Source organism: Porites lutea, chromosome 12 (genome assembly GCF_958299795.1).
Source record: "Porites lutea chromosome 12, jaPorLute2.1, whole genome shotgun sequence".
NCBI lineage: Eukaryota > Metazoa > Cnidaria > Anthozoa > Scleractinia > Poritidae > Porites > Porites lutea.
In genome coordinates, this window is record NC_133212.1 from 21,954,147 (window position 1) to 21,974,449 (window position 20,303).

Consider the following 20,303-nt stretch of genomic DNA (forward strand, 5'->3'; position numbering starts at 1 on the left):
AGTGATACTTGACGAGAGAAACTGGGAACAAGTCGTTTCCACGGTTTTTCTTGTCAGCAGCTAAACAGCTAAACAATAAAAATCAAAATGGCGGCCGTCTGATGAATGTTTTACCACGAAATTCGTCATGATTTCTCGCTGGAAAAGCTATTTACTATCGGTTTTCTTGACCAGCCTTTGTACGTGGATAAATCCTCAGGAAGCTCTAGAAAAATTTAAATGTTCTGACCTTCTTCTTGGGCAATATCCTTTTTATAGATACGGTATCTGTTGTGGTTTTTTGTGTATATGTGTTCATCTGGTACTGTTTAGTGTAATCTTGTCTTAGTAAGCTTAACATATTTACCAAGTTGTTCCTTGACTAACATATGTATCGATGTAGAAGTCCAGAAATTGATTCGTCTACTCAGGCAGCTGTTGACTGTTCCAAGAATCACACCGTTGAAGGTGATTTGATGAGCACAATACAATGTGAATTATCTGCATGCTTGCAGACAGTGTTTTCTGATTGACATAACTTAAATTTGCATAATGCAGCGATGACAGCTTACTTGAACTCTCAAATGGAACGAAAATAATCTTTGCGTTCAACTGTAGTACCTTATTGAAACTAGGTTTGATGTTTTATACCCAGTAAGTTATTTATTAAGTGATTTTTTAAATTGAGTTTTCAGTATTTACGTTTATCCATCCACGGGTTTACAACCACGTTCCATGGTCAGATCGTTTCATTTTATAGTCAGATTGTTCTACAGTTGCGGTGGAAAACCTGATGTGAAAGATGCTTTTTTGGCTTAAAGCATGGGGGATGCTTTCTTGGCTTAAAGAACAAGGTATACACAGGGGCAATGCTCTTGCTTCTGCTCGTGGCTCAAATAGTCCTGAATAGTTCTGACGATATTGTGGAACAATCTGGCTTGGAATGATTTGACCATGGAAGGCAGTGACTGCATACCAATCTATGATGTATCTAGGTACTAAGAGCTCATAAAACTTACTATGCCTTAAGTTGTGCAATGAAATTTGTGGCTTCTTTCCCACACCTTGTCAAACTCTGAATCCCGAAGGTAGTGACCTGTAGAAGTGTTTTTTTAACATGTGAGAGTTTGAGCTCTCTATTAGAGCTTGATTTTGGAAATCTGCACCTCTCAGACCCTCTCTGCTTAGGCAAAATGCCATTTGCAACATCCTGGTGTTGTTGCCATTTAGCGTTTTATCATGGCCTATTAACAGATGGACTATATTCCGCACTTGTACAGTTGCATGGTTTCTTTACTTTTCTTGAATTATCAAATACTATATTTTCTCTAGTGGAATGTGACACTACAGCCATAAACAAAGATGGACAAAATATAACCAAATGCTTTAAAAATGTAACATGCCGCCACACGTAAGTAAACTTCTTTTGTATACATGTATTAGCATCAACCTACAGTAATGTGTTTTCTGTATAGAAAAATCCTTAAAACATGTACATTATAAACCTCAGTTTTTATTTTATTTATTAATTAATCTTAAGTATTATTTTGCATTATATTGCCCAAGATAAGCTTTAAAATGGATATAAGATTCCTTGGAATTAACTGCTGAAGTATTCATGAAGGTTTATTTCTTGAAAGTCCTTACAATTAGCAGGCCTGGAAAGCTGTTTTATGTTTGCTGTGTTTACACTCAAGGCAAAAGATTAATCCAATAGCATTGAACCTGTTGGTTCTATGTTGAACAGAATTAACTGGTTTGTCAGCTGCAGTGTAGGACCCAGTGTACTTTTTTTGATCTTGAAATCTGGCTTTAGTAGGACTCAAGAGCTAAAGAACAAGTCCCTGGTGCGAGCAATTGAAAGAAAAAAATACTAGCCTTAACATTAAGAAACCTTGGAAAAGCAACTGTTCTTCTTACTAACATGTTTTATCTTTAAATTCTCTGCACAGCAATGGTCATTCTTATGAAACTGCACTTTTGCTGTCAGTCTTTCTTGGAATGTTTGGAATTGATAGATTTTATCTGGGATACCCAGCAATAGGTAAGATACATAGATGTGCACATACTTTGGCTGAAACTTGTACATCTTTTATGTGAACAAAAAAAATAACTGTCAACATGAATATTATTGTGTTGCATGGGAAAAGCCAATCTAAAGCATGAAAACAAAAACTGAACTGCAGGCAGCAATGGTAATTAGTGTGAGGTTTTGCATAGTTTCTTGCATCATTTTCCTGATGTGCAACTGAATTTGTCATAACACAATAAAACACAATAAGTTTTCCTAAAATATAGTATTTCAAGCTTCCTTGGTTCTCTGTGTTGACATGAAAAGATGGAAATCCTTTTTCTCATTTTTAATAAGTAATTATTAATAATTTAAATTAATAAGTAATAATATTATTATTATTAATTTTCTGATGTGAGGTACCTTTCTTCTTAATTTATAGGCCTGCTGAAGTTTTGTACTTTGGGTTTTTTCTTTGTATTTCATCTTGTAGACATTGTATTGATAGCGACTCAGGTGAGATACTACAGTTCATCATCATTAGAAATGACTTTCATAAATTAATAATGGGAACAGATGGCTTAAAAAAAATTTTGAAATGGAAATTTCACTTTCAGTCAAAGATGACCAGTTTCCAATGGCAGCCTTAATCAAAGTACTGCGTAGCAATATTGTTAATTGGGTTTCCACTGACAATATTATGTAAACCTTAACATGCAAAATACGAAACCAGACACTTGGTATATTATATAATATTTAAAAGAACTGTGAGTGTCTCTGGTACCTTTTCAAAAACTATTAAAGCAAAGCATGTGTTTACTGCCATTTATTCACAAAGACAATCTAAAGAAGCACCAAATTAATGCGATGCACTTGTTTGTTTAACAGGTTGTTGGGCCAGCGGATGGATCAGCATATGTCATTGATTACTATGGTCCTCGATTGACCCACATCGCAAAGGATATGGACACATATTTCAAACCACGGGAATGACATTACGTGCATCACTTCTGGCAACATTCTTATTGTACAGAAAAAATAATTGATAGTGAGATTTTCAGGTGCCAGCAGCAACGAACTGACGAAATCTTACTGTAGATGGTTGAAAGGAGTAATATTGACAAATTAACTCAAAGTCTTTGACGGGACTGGAGGATTACGAAAGGTGGTCAGGAAGGTCGCATACAGTGTCTGAAGCTGCAATGATCATTAGCAAATTACACAATTTTTAGTTTCTCCATTAAAAATTGGAAAATATTGGAAAAATAGTTATGCTCATTTGACAATGAAACTTCTTAACTAATCAAAATTCTGCAACTGAAGGTCTATTTAATGCATTGATTCTTTTTTGGGAGTCCATATTCTTGAAAAAAAACATTTTTTGTTTCTGACAGAAACAGTAATAACCGATTATTTCTTGTGAGTTTCGGGCAACGAATGTCCTTGAAATTAAGATTGTTTGGCGTACCAATTTATTTGTAAAATATAATTTGTAAGCACTGCTGCAGCTGTACGTTGTAAATATTAACTGGAAGCTAGGTACATGTAGTGAAAATAATAAATTATAGTAGTTGTAAAAGAACTTGAAGTTTTTAGTTACGTTAGGTTGCGTTTATTTGGAGCACTAGAGACAGTGTGGAAAGTTAAACATCCTTATTATCAAATAGATTCCACTTTCCCGAGTGTTCAGCTACAAATTACAGTCTGCCTTGCTGTGATTACACCTTCCAATCTAGATACGCCTTGGTAGAAATTAGATTATTGTGCAGTGTCAAATAGTTAAATTGAAACCGAAGAAGCTTTAAAAATTACAGTTGACTCTGTTGTGTATATCATGTCTGACTGTTTTTTTGCTTTCATTTTTTATCCTTTTTTTTTTCGGTATTATTGCACCGTACACTTACACCCAATGCTTTATATCTCAAATGATGGTTTTTGCGGGAGCGATATGAAAAAATCGATTCAGGACGGAATCAAACAACTGAATAAGCGACCAATTGCAAGGGATCGCCTCCATATCTGGAACTCGAGTAATGGCTTACGTGTATTAAATCTTAAAAAAAATGTTTGGCTTGGTTTTTAATGTATTGTTCGTTTATATATAAACATTTCATCAAGAATTACGCCCTTGTACTCTAAATAATTCCATTCTTTTTTACCAGCGACAACTGTAATTATTTGACAAAACTTGTTTTATTGTTTTCTTTCTGCTTTCAGCCACATTTTGGCGCATTTTCACACTCTTTTACATTCCGCGCTTTTTGGTGAGTACAGCTCCGGTTTATGACACTCATTTCGAATTCAACTGAAGATTTGTGATTGCTCGGTCAGTTCTAAAGCGCTAGACTTATCAAAGAGTTTCGTTTTAAATTGGGAGGGCTTTATGTCTAACGAAACTGCCACAAAAGTTTCCAATTTTTTCTCGGCGGCTTATTCCCCTACACGTGAATATTCAACAGCTAAGATAAAAAGAAAAGCTTCGTTTCCAACGCAACCAAGAACTTCCCAATTGCCGACGAAGGCCAGCGAAATGAAGTATTCGATGGTTACTGCTATTTCAAGTGGTTATATTGGCGTTTTACTGCCAATTTGCCTTCTTGCAATTTTTTTGTCGTGTGTTGTGTGCGTGTATCATTGGCAGGGAATAAGGGAAAGGAGATTGGACTTGGAGGAGGATCGGAAAAGATGTCAAAGAAAGAGAACTATGTCAGAGTTCGACAGTGGTTGCACTCTGAGGACCATTAAGCCAGTCAACAAGGTGAGACAATCAGTTTTCTTCAGTGCTGATTGATCCATCCATTTTCGCACACTAAATCTTCTTGCTATATCATGACAGAACATTTTAAATAATGACTTAATACCAGTAAGAACCTTTCTGGCCTGCATCGCAGACAGTCCAAATCTCGAATGGCTCGTAGCAAGGAGTTGTTTAGGGAAGCTTTGGGACGGAAATAAATAGCTCTACTTTTCTTTGCTCCGGCTCCATCGATGTGACGCTACCCGCCCATATGCAACCTGTACGTCTTCATGATCATAATTATGATCTTGACAAAATTGACAGTAACTCCATTCGTTATGAGTCAACATCATCATCATCATTATCATCATCACCATCATTATGGTCATCATTATCAGCATCATAGTCATCAGCATTGTCACGTCCTGGTCATCTCAATCATCATCAAATTGTTTGTTTAAATCAAGAGCGGTGACTTCGACCAAAGTGCAGGACAAAAGACCTCTCTCTCTTTCTTCAACTATAATTGTTTCCTTTCAGAAACTAGGCAAAGCACGATCGTACCCATGGAAGACAACTAAGATTCAGGATCTTCATGACATCAACAACAATGAGGGTTTTATCATTCCAATAAGCCCTGGAATGAAACAGGGGACAAGCCATTACGCTCGTAGAAGTTACCAGTCCTCCGCAGCGATGGCTCAAGCTACGGGGTGCTACGAGAGGCCCGTCCTGAAAAGGACCCCTATTCATGATAGAGCTGGTCCCACCACTAAAGGGGACCTTTCAAGCGAAGGTAATGAAATTTATAATAGGGGTACATGTGGTGAAAGACAATCATTTGTTTGCCGATACATCTGAGTTTCGGGGCAATTTGCTATCGGTGAAAAAAAGAAAGAAAAAAGAAAATAACGTCGCAGCCAAGGAAAGATACATACACTGGCTCAAATCCTAAAAGCACAGCGATATTTTAAACCTGAAGAAAAGCTCAGTTATAATCGAATCGCTTATTCCTTTTATTTTATTCTATCCTCTGCACATGCTAAACAGTGACGCTATTCCGAAACGAGGAGTTAATGTTTTCGATTTGGTTTCATTGCTTTGTCAAAATTGATCAATCTTTTAAATTTTAGAGCCGTCTATCCCTTCTGTCCCGGATGTAAGCTTAAACCTGTCAGCAGCAGATACGACAATCGAGAGCTGCTTGGTGATTTCCTCTCCAATCCTGAAAGAATACCCTGCTTTGAAGAATGACGTTGTTGATGACGTCAAACAGAAAAATTCGGTCCATGTGACACGTCAAGGTGACGACGGACAAGTTGTTACCGTGGAGACGATACACGGTCAATTGCTGGAGTATTGGGTGTAGATTTTGAGTGTAATATTTATTCTTTGAGAGTGTATATAAATCTAAGTGTGCTGCTAGATCATTGGTACATGAAACGTGTCACAACATATATTCATCAACTGATACTCGAGTTTAAAATTACTAACATTAACTAAAATGAATTAAAGGAGATGAAAAGTCTACCGTTGCCCTTTTATTTATTAGCCCCCCTCTCGTTTAAAAGGCTGTTCTTGGCCACAGAAATGTGAGGAAAGCGGTACCTTTTGATCGTTTCGACATTTTACCTTTTGAAACGCGAAATGGTTTTTGAGGAAGTCAGTGGGACAATGGGCGGATTGATGCTTACGGGCACTCTTCTTCTCCTTTCCCGCCGTTTTTCCTCTTTCGCTATTTCTTTCCTCGCTCGCTTTTTTCTCTCGTCCGCACTGTCTGAAAACACCTGGCACAGGCGACCTTATCCGACACACCGGTGTATATGGGTATGAGATTAGGTGGGGAAAGGCTGATGGTCTGAAAATAACAGATGGGCGCCCCCAGCCCAACCCCCCCCCCTCCGGATTCCTTTTCCTAGATCCGCCTCATAAATAGCGCCAGGTGAAAGGCTGATTCTCAAGCAGGATTTATTGCCCGGCTTTGCCGATGGTTCGTCGTAAATTCAGCTGCTCTAAATTGAACATATTGAAAGAACACAGTGAGAGCGAAGTTGGCAGGTCAGCTCACTTTGGAAGCCGTTATATTACTGAACCATTACGCTTAATACTCTTTCTGGCCACAACACGACGCTATGAAGAGCTATAAAGCCGTTTACGAACTTTACTACCCAGACAGTTAAACCAGGTCTAGCATTTTTTTATGATGAAGGAAAATCATAGTACAGTCCAACCATGCATTATGAACGACCACCTCTCGTAAGTGACCATTTCGCATAAGCGAGCACTTGCAAAACACCAAATATTTTCCCAGTCAAAGCCTTAAAGTTGGAATAAGCGACCGCCACTAACTAAGTTACGTTCATAAAAAAAACCCTTTTTAGCAAACACCTGATATAATGGTCTAATCTCTGTGTTCGTGTACTACACAACGTGGATTTACCTACATTGTAACCCCAAGAAACTGTACGTATATTCTCTCCAAAAAGTAGATGGGTTCGCCTCTCCTAGAAAAAGACCTCCTGCAGTTCGACTCTCCCGTGTGCGACCACTAACCCCTAGCATATGTTGCACTAGTTGGGCAGGCTGTTGGGTGGTCGTTAACAGGAGGTCTTACTCCGAATTGCCTGTGCCGATCGGGGGAGATCCTGGTATTACGTGGCAGTTTAATTCGCGACTTACAGTCACCATGTGCGGTTTGACTAACTTGGCGTGTATAGAAGTCCATTGACATCATCTTGGGAAATTGTTGATAAATACTAAACGCGAATTTCTAGAGTCGTATCTTCCTGGGGAAGCAAAGCTTAGCTGCCTTCAAGGAGGGGCTTAAAAAAATGCAGGTATAATTATTATAAAAAACAATTGTATCCCTAAAAGTAACAATTGAAATATTGTAAATAGCAGATTGTGGATACAAACTTGTGAATAGTACTATGTAAATATTTTCGTGCAAAGTCAGCCGGGTAAATGTTTTTAGTGCCTTTTCGTTATTGCTTTTTATTCAGCTTGAGTTATGTTACACGCGACCACATCAGCTACGCTGGGCGCGATCCATTCAGCCAAACTTTCCGGAAATTTCGGTCCAAAACTCAATGGATCGGTTCGGTCCAACCGGAAAAGTTTCGAAAAAACAGGTCCACCTTTTGAGGTGGTCCTCTTTTCCCGGTCGGACCGGTCTGAATTTTGGTTGAATGGATCGCGCCCGCTGTAAACTTATCGTGCTTCTTGTTCTTGTTGTTGAAGTTCCGGGTCCAGTCCTTTGCAGATGAAGAGGCCAGGTCGCATGGACTCAAAACATGTTTCTGTTGTCTGTTTGAAGAAAGTGACACAGTTTTACAGCAGTTCCTTTTACAACAATGAGCCCAAGAATAGCACACTGATTTTTAGAATCAGAAGATGCCTGGTAGAGGAAGGAGTAGGCGAGGCATAACATCGAAAGATTACCAGCAGCCGCTTCGAAGACCAGGTGAAAAGCAAGAGACAACGTCTACAGCGCAAGATGGCGCGAAAGACTCTTCTTCCGCTCTGAGCGAAAGTGAAAAGGGTGAGAAAATGCTTTATTTTTTTCCCAGTTAAATTTAGAGATATGAGTAAACATATATAAGCAAATCCTTCATGGCACAAGGTTAAAGGCTTCTATTCACAGCCTTAATCTCGATCTTCTTATTATACATTCGGATCTTTCATCTTCCTTGACTTATTAATAATTTTGCATGCCATTGAAGTGTAGGGACCGTTTTCTCGTTAGGATCTTATATCATGTTCGAATTTGAATTTTATCCAGATCAAACAGTTGCAGAATATAAGCTTAAGCTTACAATTATACAAATAAGATTAAGTCAACAGGTGATATTAAACTTTGCTTTTGTTTCTTAAATTAAAGAAATAGTTTTAAAGAGAGTGTAACGTGGTATGATGTAGTGCTGTGTGTGACTACTTGCGTTACTGAACTGAAAACTTTATTTATACTCGAGGGTCTGGAGCTTATTAGGCTCCTAGCTTTAATAGCTAATGAGTCGAGGTTAAAAACAAACAAAAAAGAAATGAATTGAATTTAAACTATTACATCATGATACGATATTGTTTACAGATAATGATTCTAAAAGGTACAATATTAACGATAGTCTAACAGTTACATAAAGAGCAGTTACATGCGTCAAAGGTGATCTTTCTGATGCGTGTTACAAATTTTTTAAGGGTCGGAGAAGTTCTTAGTTCATCATTTAGAGAGTTCCAGATTTTTGGTCCGTAGTACCTGAAGGTGTTTAGTCCATACTTGGTGGTGATAACTCTGGGTTGTACAAGAATCAATTTGCCCCGTAAATTACGTGATTTACTTCTAAGCGTCAGCAGATTGCGAAGTGGAGTAGGTGTTATTCCATGAATGACTTTATAGATAAGAATACACATGTCCTGGACTCTCCTGTCGTCCAGAGAAGGCATGTTTGCAGTTTCCAGTAGAGTAGCATAAGTATTAGCATTGTCATTAAAAATTAATCTTAGAGCCCGCTTGTTCAGTTTTTCAAGTTTGTCTGATGCCGTTTTTCCACAGTGCATCCACACTGTGGAACAATAGGTGAAATGAGGTAAAATATAAGCCTTATATAGCGTGAGTTTAGTTTGGATGCTTAACAACTTTCTAAAGCGACTAATAACTGCGATCTACTTGCTTGTCTTTTTGCATATTGAAGCTACATGGTTGTTGAAATTTAGCTGTTCATCTATGTGCACTCCCAGTAATTTGCAGGTGGTGGAGGGCTCTATCAATGTTCCATCGACCGAGAAATTAATTTTCTCTTCCTCCGTTTCGTTGTGTTTGGGATTTGTTCTTCTGAAAATTAGCGATTCACATTTCTTAGGATTTAGCAGAAGGCCATTGTCCGTGATCCAACTCGAAACCACAGCTAATTCAGAATTTAGGGTTTTCTGTACAATTCTTGCGTTCAAACAGTTAGGAACTTCAGAATGCCTGGTCACTTGTCTAAACGTTGCATGAGGAACACACAATAGTTTCTTTTGTCATTCAAGGAGATGTAAATATTAAGTGGCTGGGTATTCTGAAGTTTAGCCTATGTATTATAAAAGAACCATACTCTGCAAGTTTCTTTGACATTCTGCCAGAACTTTTTGTACCGTTATTTGAAATAGTTAATGATCCACCTTTGGAGGAACCAGCCCATGATAAACAAGCTGAAGATACTGGGACAAGCCAAGATTCAGAGGAAAAACTATTGAAAGCCAGTGAGCAAAAGGAGTCAGAGGAGAGTGATGTCTCACCTCAAAAGACAGAAGTTGTTAATACTACTTTGTCTGAAGGCAAGGAGGAAAGTATTGTAAACACTTCTACAAAAATTGAGAAGAACGATGAAAAGGCTGCAGAACAGAAAAGTGCTGTTTTAAAAACAACAACTCGGCAACAAGCAGATAAGATAACCAAGTTATCACCACTTGCGGCAGAGTTTATTCCAAAAACTGGTTACAATCTACAGTCTCTAGTAGAAGCACCAGAATTTGTTCCAAAGTCATTCTCTCAACAAGGCCAGAGACCTCCAATGCTCCGACAGCTGAGCGATAAACCTGAAAATGAGTTGATGAACTGTGTGAAAGATGTGTTGTTTGGTTTAACACAAACTCCTGGCGAATTGGATTCTTATGTGGAGACTTTGGTGAAGATGTTACAAAAGTGGCTGAGTTCTCTTGATTCCTTGCAGGAAATTGTGGATCTCATCTTTGATTATGTAGGTATAATTTTAACAGTGGTTCCACTGAGTATTTATTTTGCTGGCAGTGCTAACCCTTTGAACCAAAAATCTGCATTTATCAGTCTTTTTTGCACTGTACTCCATATTAATGCCCCCCCCTCCCCCACTTCTCCTGGCCTACCCATCGCAATTCAAATATGGCAAGCATTGTTGAACTATTTCACTAGCTGTGGAAACCATTTCTCTCCAAGTTAACTGTGTCTGTTTCTTTTCTTAGTCAATAACAGAACCTAATTTCCAGTACATGGCAGCCAAACTGTGTAACTTATTATCAGAGAAGGACAAGAAAATTGTCACTAAAAAAAGTGAAACTTTTCGCAGTGTGTTTCTCACCAGGTACTAAAGTACATGTAGTTACAGTTATGGATGCTTTATTCTGAGGGCTTCCACTTAGATGACCCTAGTAAAGACAGATTTAAGACAGCTAACCATGTTTAAGAATTCTATCTCAGCTCTGTTTTCAGTCATGAACATACTTTCAAATGGACCTTGTTCATTAATGTCAGCTAAAAATGTATATTTAGCTAAGCAGAAAATTAATACCAGCTCCAGGAAGATCTCCTTTTGGTGATCCATCCTGGAGGTAATCTGCCAGGCATTCGTCGTGCCCTTGGTCATAGCACTGTCTGTTGATTTTCCAGCCTAGTTTGTCCTTTTACCCACTTCAGGTAGCTTCTTTCAACTTTTCAAGATTTCTCGTCATTTTTTTTTCCAGATGCAAAGATGAACATATAAAGCGAGAGGCAACCCTGCAAAATACAGCAACTAAAGCACTTCTTCTTGGCTTTGCAATATTTGAGGCTGAGCTCTTTTGCAACTACAGAGTAAGGTTTTTTTTCTATTTTTTACTTTTATGCATTTTAATACAAAAATAAGTTAACAACTAAGGGTGGCTTTAGTGCTAGTCGTCTGCAGTCAGGCGGTATGTGTATCCCCAGTTGTTCACTACATCTTTCACATGATTGAATGGCATGTGGAGTTTCCTTTGTACATTGTTTTTTTACGCAGGTTTTTTTCACAGTCTTCTTTCCCTGTTCTCTCTCCATTTATAATTTTTTTTTCAGTGTGATGGGTAAATTTTGAATATGTTTACATTTATAGCCCTTAGGTGAGAGTCACCCATTAAAAGTGTTTCACAGAGGGCTGATAGAAATGCTGAACACCCTTCTACAAAACCATTCAGAGGACTGCCTGAAATGTATTGGAAAGATATTAAAGGTAAAGAAGTTGTTTGATTAAAACTAGTTTGCACTTTGATGATATTGGTAAGTCTGCAATTAAATTTTTGAAATCAAATCAAAGTGTTCACTGGTTTTTTACTCTCCTAAATGTCTCAAAGTTTCTTGGGCTTTGAAAATTACTCAGTCATTCTGGTAGCCTGAGAAAACAGCCAACATTCCGTGACACCACCACTGGTTTCCCAACAAAATGACATCTAAGAAACAAGTGCAGAAATTCCATACTGATGACCCATCACTACCCAGATCTGGGTAGTGCTTCTGATTGGTTGAAGCAAATTTAACTTGCAGCAGTTGACCTATTAGAAGCACTTCCAAGATCTGGGTAGTGACACATCATCAGTATGGAATTTCTAAGATCATTTCTCAGATGTCGTTTTGCGGGAAAACCAGTTGTGGCGTCACGAAATGTCGGCAGTTTTATCAGGCTATCACACTGGAGAATTTCTATCGTGAACACTTTTCTTTTAGCTACAAAGATGCGTTTTTAATTTGTCCTTACCTTTGGATGTAAGTTGTAATGTGAAAACTGTTGTGATATATTCTCTTAATAGTAATATTTGCTGAACGTTTTTTAGATGACAGGCTTTCTTCTGGATGATCCTCAATTTTTTGATGAGAAAGACCGCAAAGAAAAAGTTGATAAAGTTTTCAACGATGTCAACAACCTGTCAAAAGACGCTAGTCTGTCAGAAAGGTAATCATACTCCTTGTTCAGTTTGACATCAGTCTTCCAGTCTTTAAGTATGAATTAATTTTTTTAGTGGTTGCTGTTTCACTGTTGCAAGGAATGAATTTCTGAGTGAGTTGGGGTGGGGAAGATAGGGAAGGGGGGCTGGGGATGAAAGTCATAAAGCCATGGTATTGTTTGATTATCTAAGGCAAAACTGTTAATTTTATGGTGTGTATGAAACTATTGGATATCAAGAGGATCTTAAAGGGGCTATGACTTGTCACAAGGACATAGCTGTTTTAGAGTAATTCCGTGCTTAATTCATCACTCAGTGCCTTTAGTCATTATTATACAAAATGCTCCTCTAAAGTTATGATGAAATTTTCATCGGGGAGCACTGTAAACCATAATATTTGTTTTGGTGATTTTTTGCTGGCATAGCATTAAAAAGTGAAAACCTTGGCCCAACTTTTTCAAGTTTCAACTGCATGTGCATCCTTGTCATCTGTTGCAACAGATAGAAAACAGTTTTGGTGCCTACAATATAGTCTTGAGAAACAAAACTGGACATTATTTCTGGAATTCAATTGAGCTTCTTAAAAAGAGAGCAAATAGCTTGGCATAGCCTCTTTAAGTTGCATGGCTGGTAAGTATTTTTTTTCTGGTGTCTTGGCAGTGTCAGAGAATTATTGTCAAAAGTGATGGAACTAAGAGCTTCCAACTGGGGGAGCGGGACGAGTGAGGGAGCTGTTGGAAATTACCCTGTTTATCCTTCAGATGATGGATATTACTATTCTGATTATCCCCTGGGCATGGTAAGTTCTTTATAACAGATTTGTCACAAGTAACCTTAAAAAAGTGGGGTATTTTTTGTGTTGCAGTTTTGTTTTACCTTTATTCTGTTCTTTGTCAATGGTAATTTCTGATTATAAGTCAGGATAAAAATAAAAAAATAATTAGACCAAAGGGAAAAAAAGTTAGATATGAAAATTATTTCTGTTTGTCATGCAAATGACACTAATATTCTAATGAAAGATTTTCCAGTGGATCTCATTTTGCATTGGTGGGTTTTGGAAACTCGGAAATAGCCTGTTTAATTATAGGTTGTCCACAGTTGTTTTTAACGAATCTCACGCCTTTGTGCAAGTGGTCAATAGCCCCCTTCCCTCCCCCCAACTCCACAGTTTTCATTTTCATACCACACTTAACGATCTCTGAAGAGAGCTAGAGGGCCTGTGAAAGGACTAGTTAAGTTTTAATACTGCCTTTTGATGTTTTAGGATGAATTAAGCTTACAAGATGACTTGACTCCTGTGACAAACCCAGGTGAGAAAGAATTGAAAAGAACATATGTTAATTTCAAAGTGTATCAGCTTGGTACCAATGGAAAAACCTTATTACAGAGAATTCATTGCATTAATCGGTCAACTGACTTGCGAACCCTGGTCTTTCATGGACAGTTTTTTCATTGAAGATGCGTTATGTGTCCTTGATTGAGCCCGATTACATTAATCTGTTTTCTTCGTCAAAAATGGTGACTCCGAGCCGGAATTATACCGTTCCAAGAAAGAGAGAAAAACTGCTACTGCTCCGCCGGGCATAGAATAATTTTCAGATGTATGGTGTGTCGCTCAGCATTCATGAAGACCCCTCAAGTAAACAGGATGATGTGAGTTTCCAGTTATGTGTGAAAGTCATATCAGCACAATATCGTGTCTGTATTACCTGGACACGCCCTAAAGGGGACCTTGTTCAGAGGCATCCTGTTAAGGTTTGTTCTCTTATACAGATCAATGGAGCGACTATTGTGATGATGTAGATGAACCATCTCGGATGCAGGAGACATATAAGTACTACTTTCCAGACCAGTATAATGATGATGATGAATACTACGTGTAAGTGGTACAAATTCTTGTCCTATGTGAAATGTTGGCTAATTTTTTAGTACCGGCTTCATCGGTATACCTTGTTTTATAGCCCTCGTTTGTGTTCAAAAACTCCGGCCAGTGCTCAGAAATTCGTGAATCTGAATCTCTGTTTTGCACATAGACCTCTTTGCACCTCTGGGAGGCTTGTGCGAGAAATCGAAAACCGTGGGGGACGTATGATGGTAGAAACTCTGTGTTAAAATCTTACTTCATTACTACCCTCTGCACAGTGCGCAAAGCGCGAATGAAAACACATACAACGACATATATGGAGTGTGACTCTTGCTGGGAGCCTGATGGACACAATGGACCAGCGCGTGCTTTATTGACAAGATATCTTCGCAATACAGTTCAACAATACAAATGATCTTAAAAGTAATATAAAAAAATTACGGAAATAATATAATTTCTACATAAACGAACATTTAAATAATATGGAACGTGACAGAAAGTAGAATCACTACTCGGTACGAAAACCCGGAATAAAAAACCCATTGGGGCAAAAAAAAACCGGGAACGTACTCCTCGATCGAATGCAGTGTATCGAGCTCCGAGGATTAGAGCTTTGGACTAACTTAGGAACTAATAATAAGTTTGGTCACCGACAACGGCTGTCCAAAAGGCGAGATAGCCAAAAACGCTTCTACGTCGATAGTTATACACATACTCCTAATGTATAATGAAATGTACACAGGCTAAAAATTTCCGGGTTCCGGAATCTGGAATACCTTACAGAGAGATCCGTAAAATTTTGATTGATTGAGTTCTTTGCTTATTTCCTTTTTGTTTTCAGTCCTGGGGATGATAGTGAATATTATGTTGAAGAGGATCCTGAATTTGATGATGAAATAAATGAAGAATTCGAAAAGTTTTTACAAGAACAAGAAGGTTTATTCAACTGAAATTGTGAGAGCATCATTGTCCACATTCCAAGCATTAATTGACAGTAATGTTGCGGTAATAAAGGAGTGAAGCACGTGCTTTTCAACCTGAAGAATGATGGACTTAAGTCTCAGACTAGGTTTGCTGTGTTTTGTTGCGAGCCCTGTTGCACCCAGAGTAGATCAGTTATATATGAGATGTGTAATATAATTTAAACTTTTGATTCCACGGACGAAATCCTTAGGTGTGACCAAAATTTCTCTTTCAGTGCTTTTAGGCGTGTTGTTTATAGTTCTAAGTATTGAGACTGTGGTTGAAATCCTCAGGTAGTTTAAGGTATGAGCATTTAAATGACGTCTCTTCAGGAGCACTTTCACTTGGTACTATTTGTTTTGCTGTTTTTTTTTTTTTTCAATATTTTACAACATGAAACTCTAATTTTTCTTGAATTGTGAATGAAAGTCTTAAAAGATTGCCATATTTGGCGCTAAACTAGATGTATTAAGACAACGACGATTTCAAATCTAGGCTTATTACTGGTGTGTGAGTAAAGACGGAGATTAAAGTGTGCCAGCTCAGTTTTCAACTTCATGGAAATAAACTTTTTCTTTGACACTTGTTAAAATTAGTGTCCATGAATTAGCAAAAACTAGATCTTACAGACGCATATGTTGTCCCATAATTTGTTGTGCACAAAAGCCAATATTACATGCGTAGTCAATAAAAAATTTTCGAAGCATCGCTAAATGTGTTCATTACTTTAGTTTGCTATGCTTAATAATGTGCGAGAGTTAAACAAAGCGGTCGGAAGCATGAATTAGCTGCTCCCACCGGCTTGCCGGCATTGATCAATAATTTATTGTTAATAATTTAACCTGCTGTAAGTTTCTTGTAAATATGGACACCTGCAGTTGGGGTTTTTACAGCTCGAAACAGACGTGTTGTGCGTATTTATTTAGTGAATGTTTTCAAAACAGAACCAAAAACGTTGCTTGATTTTGAGGTAAATATACACCATTTGTCATGGTAGAGATGTTCATCTTGTTGGTTGGCAAATCCTCGTCGGTTTTTGTCCTTTTTATTTCTGATTCTGTGTTTCCCAATTACGCCGTAATTTGCCGAGTTCTGTAGAAGATTGGGATTGTTTATAATTTCCCGTCGTCGTCTAGAACTTTTGCAACGTGTGGCGATCCTACTGCTGACAGCAAAAAAACAATAGAAAACAAATTAGTATCGACTGTTTTGAAATGCCATTATGGCGAATTTTTCTTAAAGTTAAGTTAAGTCAATTAGTTAAGTTAAAGTCAACTCCTTAAAATACCTTAAGGAAAGGTATTGTTACTATGCAGTTATTATATCAGTCATTTAGTGAAAATGTAAGTTTATTTATTTTTCATGACAAAACTGTTTTACATATACGCTTATAACCGTGACTTTTGCCTTGCTCCATACTTGTTCCAGAGCCCAAGAAAGGAAAATTGTGCTTTGAATTCTTAAATCTCCAGATAATCATCCATTTTAATTTGCAGAGTTGCTCTGAGAAGGAGCTAGAACGCATGCAGTCAGAAATGAATGCTGAATGCTGAAAGTGCGCTTAATGTTTTTAGTAAGATCGGAAGTTTTGGAAGTACCAGCCGAGGATCATTAGGAAACCCTTTATCAGAATATAGGGAGAAAAAAGGGGGAAAAAAAAGGGAGAAATACTGTAGGAAAGGATGTGAAGGCATGGGCCGGGAAGGGTAAAAAAAATTGTCCTCTTTGCGTGTTCACAGAGGACAAACTGATTACTTATTACTAGACGTGTTTACTTTAGTTGGAGAGAGTGTATACATTGGTCAATATCACAGAATTCTTTCCTAACCACGGAAGACTCGGCGTTTAACGAAAGAATCTTATCCCATTCAGTAGACGTGAATTCACCACTTACGTCCACGAAGCCAGTGGAGACATGTTCATAACAGTGAAGTACGGAGGTAAGGCTTGCATTTTTTGTCTTGAGTCTTGTGTTATGAATTGTTATCGGCTACGCTAGTTAGAAACGCAAGTAAAGTTATTTCTCATCGACAACTGCGTTTTTGAGTATAGTCGTAGTTTGATGCCTGGTAACGATAAATACGTTGGTTTCCTAGCCGGTTGTACAGAGAGAGGTCTTGAGATTGCGGGACGTTCTCGCGTTATTTCCATGAACTATTTGAGCATGCATTCAATATATTGTCGTAAAGACAGTCGAAATTCCGTTACTAATTAAGCAGAATGGCGGATTCGAAACTTAATAATCGGATAAGTTAATCAATAATGGGCGGAATAAACCGAGGAAGCATTTTGAAACCGGATCTCTTAGGGGGGCCCTGAGATACCCACAACTTGAAGGCTTCCTGAACTTCAACTGATACAACTGGAGCAGATGGCCTATACAGCATTGTCCATATAGTGTCGGTGGCTGTACGTGTATTTATGGATTAACAACAGTTTTACGCGTCGACTTTCTCACAAAAATAAACTATACGCTTGGTATACTATACGATGGCAGTAGGAGTTGGTCTTACGGGGTGCCTCGGCGATTGATTAGATGGCAAGGTACTCGTAGGATCTGTATGTGGATGAGAATTCTATTCTTAGTTTGATCGATACATTTTCTTACTGTTTATTGTTTACTTAATCTAGATCACGAAGAGGCCCTTTTCAATCCTAATTGCCGCATTCTTCATTTGTTAGAAGACATTAGAAGGCGATGCAACTGTCCAGAAAACGGTTTGTTTTCTGATTATTGGTTAACGAACGCAAAGAGAGTTAGAGTCTGAACAGTTTTTTTTTTTTCAATTTAGCGTGTGTCAACTTCTTTATAATGGTGTTTTTACAATAGTTCTTTCCATTCTTTTTTCTTTGTAGTTGTTATCGACTTGTCGGATCTGCGAGGCGCGGTCAAAAATCTCACTGATCACCTGTCTTCCAACGGCAATGAATTCCTCAACGAAAGGGAAACATTCATACTGGTGCGAGTTGAAAGTAAGACATGTATTTTCGAATTTGATCAAGAAGATGTTTGCATTTCTTAAGTGATTATTCAGTAATATTACTATAATCTTGGGGAAACTGTGTTCGTTAGCTTTATCATTTTGAATAGTGCGTCTTTTTTACTAGTTTCTGATATTTTTTTACCCAAATGTCAGTACTGACCAGTCAACAAAGTTTATGTCAGCAGTAGTATTATATTCATATAAAAAGCAAAGGCAAAGAATGATAGGTAATAATGATAGACTTTAGCGAAATAGTATGGAACCGTTTGTTCGTGAGGTTTGAGGTAGTTGTTATAATAGTTAATATCTATCCCAGACTTTACTTAAAATGCAGGGGTGGATCTAGGATTTTTTTTAGGAGGGGGTGCACTCGTCTCTTGCTCTTCTTCAACACCAATAAACCACATAGTTTTTTTTGCAGAAAACCAGTTGTATTAGAAAACCGCAGGTCATCTCCTGGGGGGGGGGGGGGGTGCGCACCCCCTGCACCCTCCCCCTAGATCCGCCCCTGAAATGATCATTACTGCCCCCCTTCTTTTTCCAGAAAACCCAACAGAAGGGCGCGACTTTCCATTGTACACACCTCTCCTAGATGATGAGGACGTACTAACAACAGATTTCTTAGGTGAGCAAAAGCAAATCTTTGATGACGTCATTGCTTTTTTGTTGTTTTAATTTAACAACTTTTATTAATTCTTCACACTTAAATAATGAATACAAAAACTAAAAATTACTTAAAACTGCTACAGAGCCACAAAACACAAAATATCCAAACATAGTGACGTCATTGTTGACATTTAGTTTCTTGAGCGTGCAGATTTCTTGGAAAAGCCGTATTGCTAACTAAAATTGACGCCAAACGAGTTGAAAGCAAGGGCTTGTTAAACATCGTAGCCTGTGCAATCTTTAGCCCTTTGCATGTAATACTTAAAGAAATCACCTAGCAAATGAGCCCAAACCCTCTTAAAATTGAATAATTCAAAATTTTAAATAAGGTTTCGAGGGAGTATTATGTTACCTCAGTATAAGTGGCTGCAAAAGCAAGAGCATTAAAGTTAAGATTTACCGTTTATTGTTTATCTTTTATAGTAGTCACAGACAGTATCAACTTATTTTTGAACAACTGTTTTGTATTTATTGCAGAAAGTTTACGACGGACGCCCACAGACACATTGGAAATAAGCGGCAGAACCTCTCGTGGCATGCGTCGAAGTAGCATGAAACCAGGTGTCAAGCATAAAATGTCCGCGAATTCAGAAAAACTCAGTCCAACGGGAAATAATAACAATGGAAATAAACTTCCGGCGAGTAGACGAAAATCAAGCTCTAATCGGAGGAGTTAGATTGATTTCGTATTTATGCATCTTTCTGCATTTCTTTTGTCCACAGTGCGTGCTCTCACTGACTACTTCGGGGTCACACGACATCTAAAAACAAAACTGTTTCCCGCCAAAAAACCCGAAGGGGCATTATTGCAAAAGCTATGACGTCAGAGATAAACTTCCAATCGTGAAAAGTTTGCCACCATTAATCATCCTTTTTAAGGTTTTGCGACGACAACTATATGGCCTCGTTAGATATGAATGTTTTTGTATAACAACCTCCTTTTGCATATACGTTGGAATTTGTCGTCTCGCACTGTTAGTTGCTTTACAATGTAAACGGAAATAACATACATTTATTTGGTTTTACTTATTTATTAATTAAGAGTTCTTGTATATTAACTTGACTTCGTTGTTAAATTAAACCTTTTGTATTCACACAAAGACAAAGGTGTTTAGGAAATTAAAGAGAGACTACAAGAACAACGAATACTTAACCTCAAAGACGGTCACTGTAAAAGTAAATTGATTATAATCATTCCACCCAGATCTCTTGAGATAGGCGATGCCACCTCCTAACCCACACTGCTAACTTAGCAGTATATAGTGAACTTTAAATCATTTGGTTTAATTTGACGCCGAAAAATATAGGATAAAAATGTGCCTTTCTCGTACAAAAGCATAGTGTACCCGTGAATCAGTCATAACGCATTTACATTTGACGAATTTACGCTATTAACAGATGAAGGTTAAACGT

The 20,303-nt window shown here is 37.9% G+C and overlaps 4 protein-coding genes across 4 annotated transcripts; all 4 read left to right on the forward strand.

The window, feature by feature from the left end:
• Positions 1-73: 73 nt before the first annotated feature.
• On the forward strand, positions 74-3,820 carry LOC140953960 (TM2 domain-containing protein 1-like). The gene is made up of 6 exons (XM_073403344.1): positions 74-243; positions 371-447; positions 1,312-1,390; positions 1,932-2,023; positions 2,433-2,506; positions 2,879-3,820. Exons 1-6 carry the CDS (start codon positions 128-130, stop codon positions 2,981-2,983), a joined length of 543 nt encoding a protein of 180 aa, XP_073259445.1. The 5' UTR covers positions 74-127; the 3' UTR covers positions 2,984-3,820.
• Positions 3,821-4,373: 553 nt separating this feature from the next.
• LOC140953879 (uncharacterized) lies at positions 4,374-6,096 on the forward strand. The gene is made up of 3 exons (XM_073403257.1): positions 4,374-4,739; positions 5,268-5,583; positions 5,861-6,096. Exons 1-3 carry the CDS (start codon positions 4,374-4,376, stop codon positions 6,094-6,096), a joined length of 918 nt encoding a protein of 305 aa, XP_073259358.1.
• A 1,921-nt stretch (positions 6,097-8,017) lies between these two features.
• LOC140953952 (polyadenylate-binding protein-interacting protein 1-like) lies at positions 8,018-15,948 on the forward strand. Its single transcript, XM_073403337.1, has 10 exons — positions 8,018-8,268; positions 9,873-10,462; positions 10,704-10,822; positions 11,202-11,310; positions 11,588-11,704; positions 12,303-12,421; positions 13,074-13,212; positions 13,678-13,723; positions 14,187-14,292; positions 15,119-15,948. The coding sequence occupies exons 1-10, from the start codon at positions 8,121-8,123 to the stop codon at positions 15,225-15,227; spliced, it is 1,602 nt and encodes a 533-aa protein (XP_073259438.1). The 5' UTR covers positions 8,018-8,120; the 3' UTR covers positions 15,228-15,948.
• Positions 15,949-16,954: 1,006 nt separating this feature from the next.
• LOC140953961 (uncharacterized protein CXorf65 homolog) lies at positions 16,955-19,684 on the forward strand. Its single transcript, XM_073403345.1, has 5 exons — positions 16,955-17,180; positions 17,872-17,958; positions 18,097-18,213; positions 18,769-18,849; positions 19,368-19,684. The coding sequence occupies exons 1-5, from the start codon at positions 17,156-17,158 to the stop codon at positions 19,565-19,567; spliced, it is 510 nt and encodes a 169-aa protein (XP_073259446.1). The 5' UTR covers positions 16,955-17,155; the 3' UTR covers positions 19,568-19,684.
• The last annotated feature ends 619 nt before the right edge of the window (positions 19,685-20,303 follow it).

What these genes read in the sequence shown, in the direction of transcription:
- LOC140953952 (XM_073403337.1), top strand. Translation starts at nt 8,121, where the DNA reads ATGCCTGGTAGAGGAAGGAGTAGGCGAGGCATAACATCGAAAGATTAC. An exon ending in TGGATCTCATCTTTGATTAT is followed by an intron (nt 10,463 to 10,703) that starts GTAGGTATAATT and finishes TTCTTTTCTTAG; the next exon opens with TCAATAACAGAACCTAATTT. An exon ending in AGCTCTTTTGCAACTACAGA is followed by an intron (nt 11,311 to 11,587) that starts GTAAGGTTTTTT and finishes TTACATTTATAG; the next exon opens with CCCTTAGGTGAGAGTCACCC.
- LOC140953879 (XM_073403257.1), top strand. Translation starts at nt 4,374, where the DNA reads ATGTCTAACGAAACTGCCACAAAAGTTTCCAATTTTTTCTCGGCGGCT. An exon ending in CTCTGAGGACCATTAAGCCA is followed by an intron (nt 4,740 to 5,267) that starts GTCAACAAGGTG and finishes GTTTCCTTTCAG; the next exon opens with AAACTAGGCAAAGCACGATC. An exon ending in ATCATTTGTTTGCCGATACA is followed by an intron (nt 5,584 to 5,860) that starts TCTGAGTTTCGG and finishes TTTAAATTTTAG; the next exon opens with AGCCGTCTATCCCTTCTGTC.
- LOC140953960 (XM_073403344.1), top strand. Translation starts at nt 128, where the DNA reads ATGATTTCTCGCTGGAAAAGCTATTTACTATCGGTTTTCTTGACCAGC. An exon ending in AATGTAACATGCCGCCACAC is followed by an intron (nt 1,391 to 1,931) that starts GTAAGTAAACTT and finishes TTCTCTGCACAG; the next exon opens with CAATGGTCATTCTTATGAAA. An exon ending in TCTGGGATACCCAGCAATAG is followed by an intron (nt 2,024 to 2,432) that starts GTAAGATACATA and finishes CTTAATTTATAG; the next exon opens with GCCTGCTGAAGTTTTGTACT.
- LOC140953961 (XM_073403345.1), top strand. Translation starts at nt 17,156, where the DNA reads ATGTTCATAACAGTGAAGTACGGAG. An exon ending in ATGCAACTGTCCAGAAAACG is followed by an intron (nt 17,959 to 18,096) that starts GTTTGTTTTCTG and finishes TTTTCTTTGTAG; the next exon opens with TTGTTATCGACTTGTCGGAT. An exon ending in CATACTGGTGCGAGTTGAAA is followed by an intron (nt 18,214 to 18,768) that starts GTAAGACATGTA and finishes TTCTTTTTCCAG; the next exon opens with AAAACCCAACAGAAGGGCGC.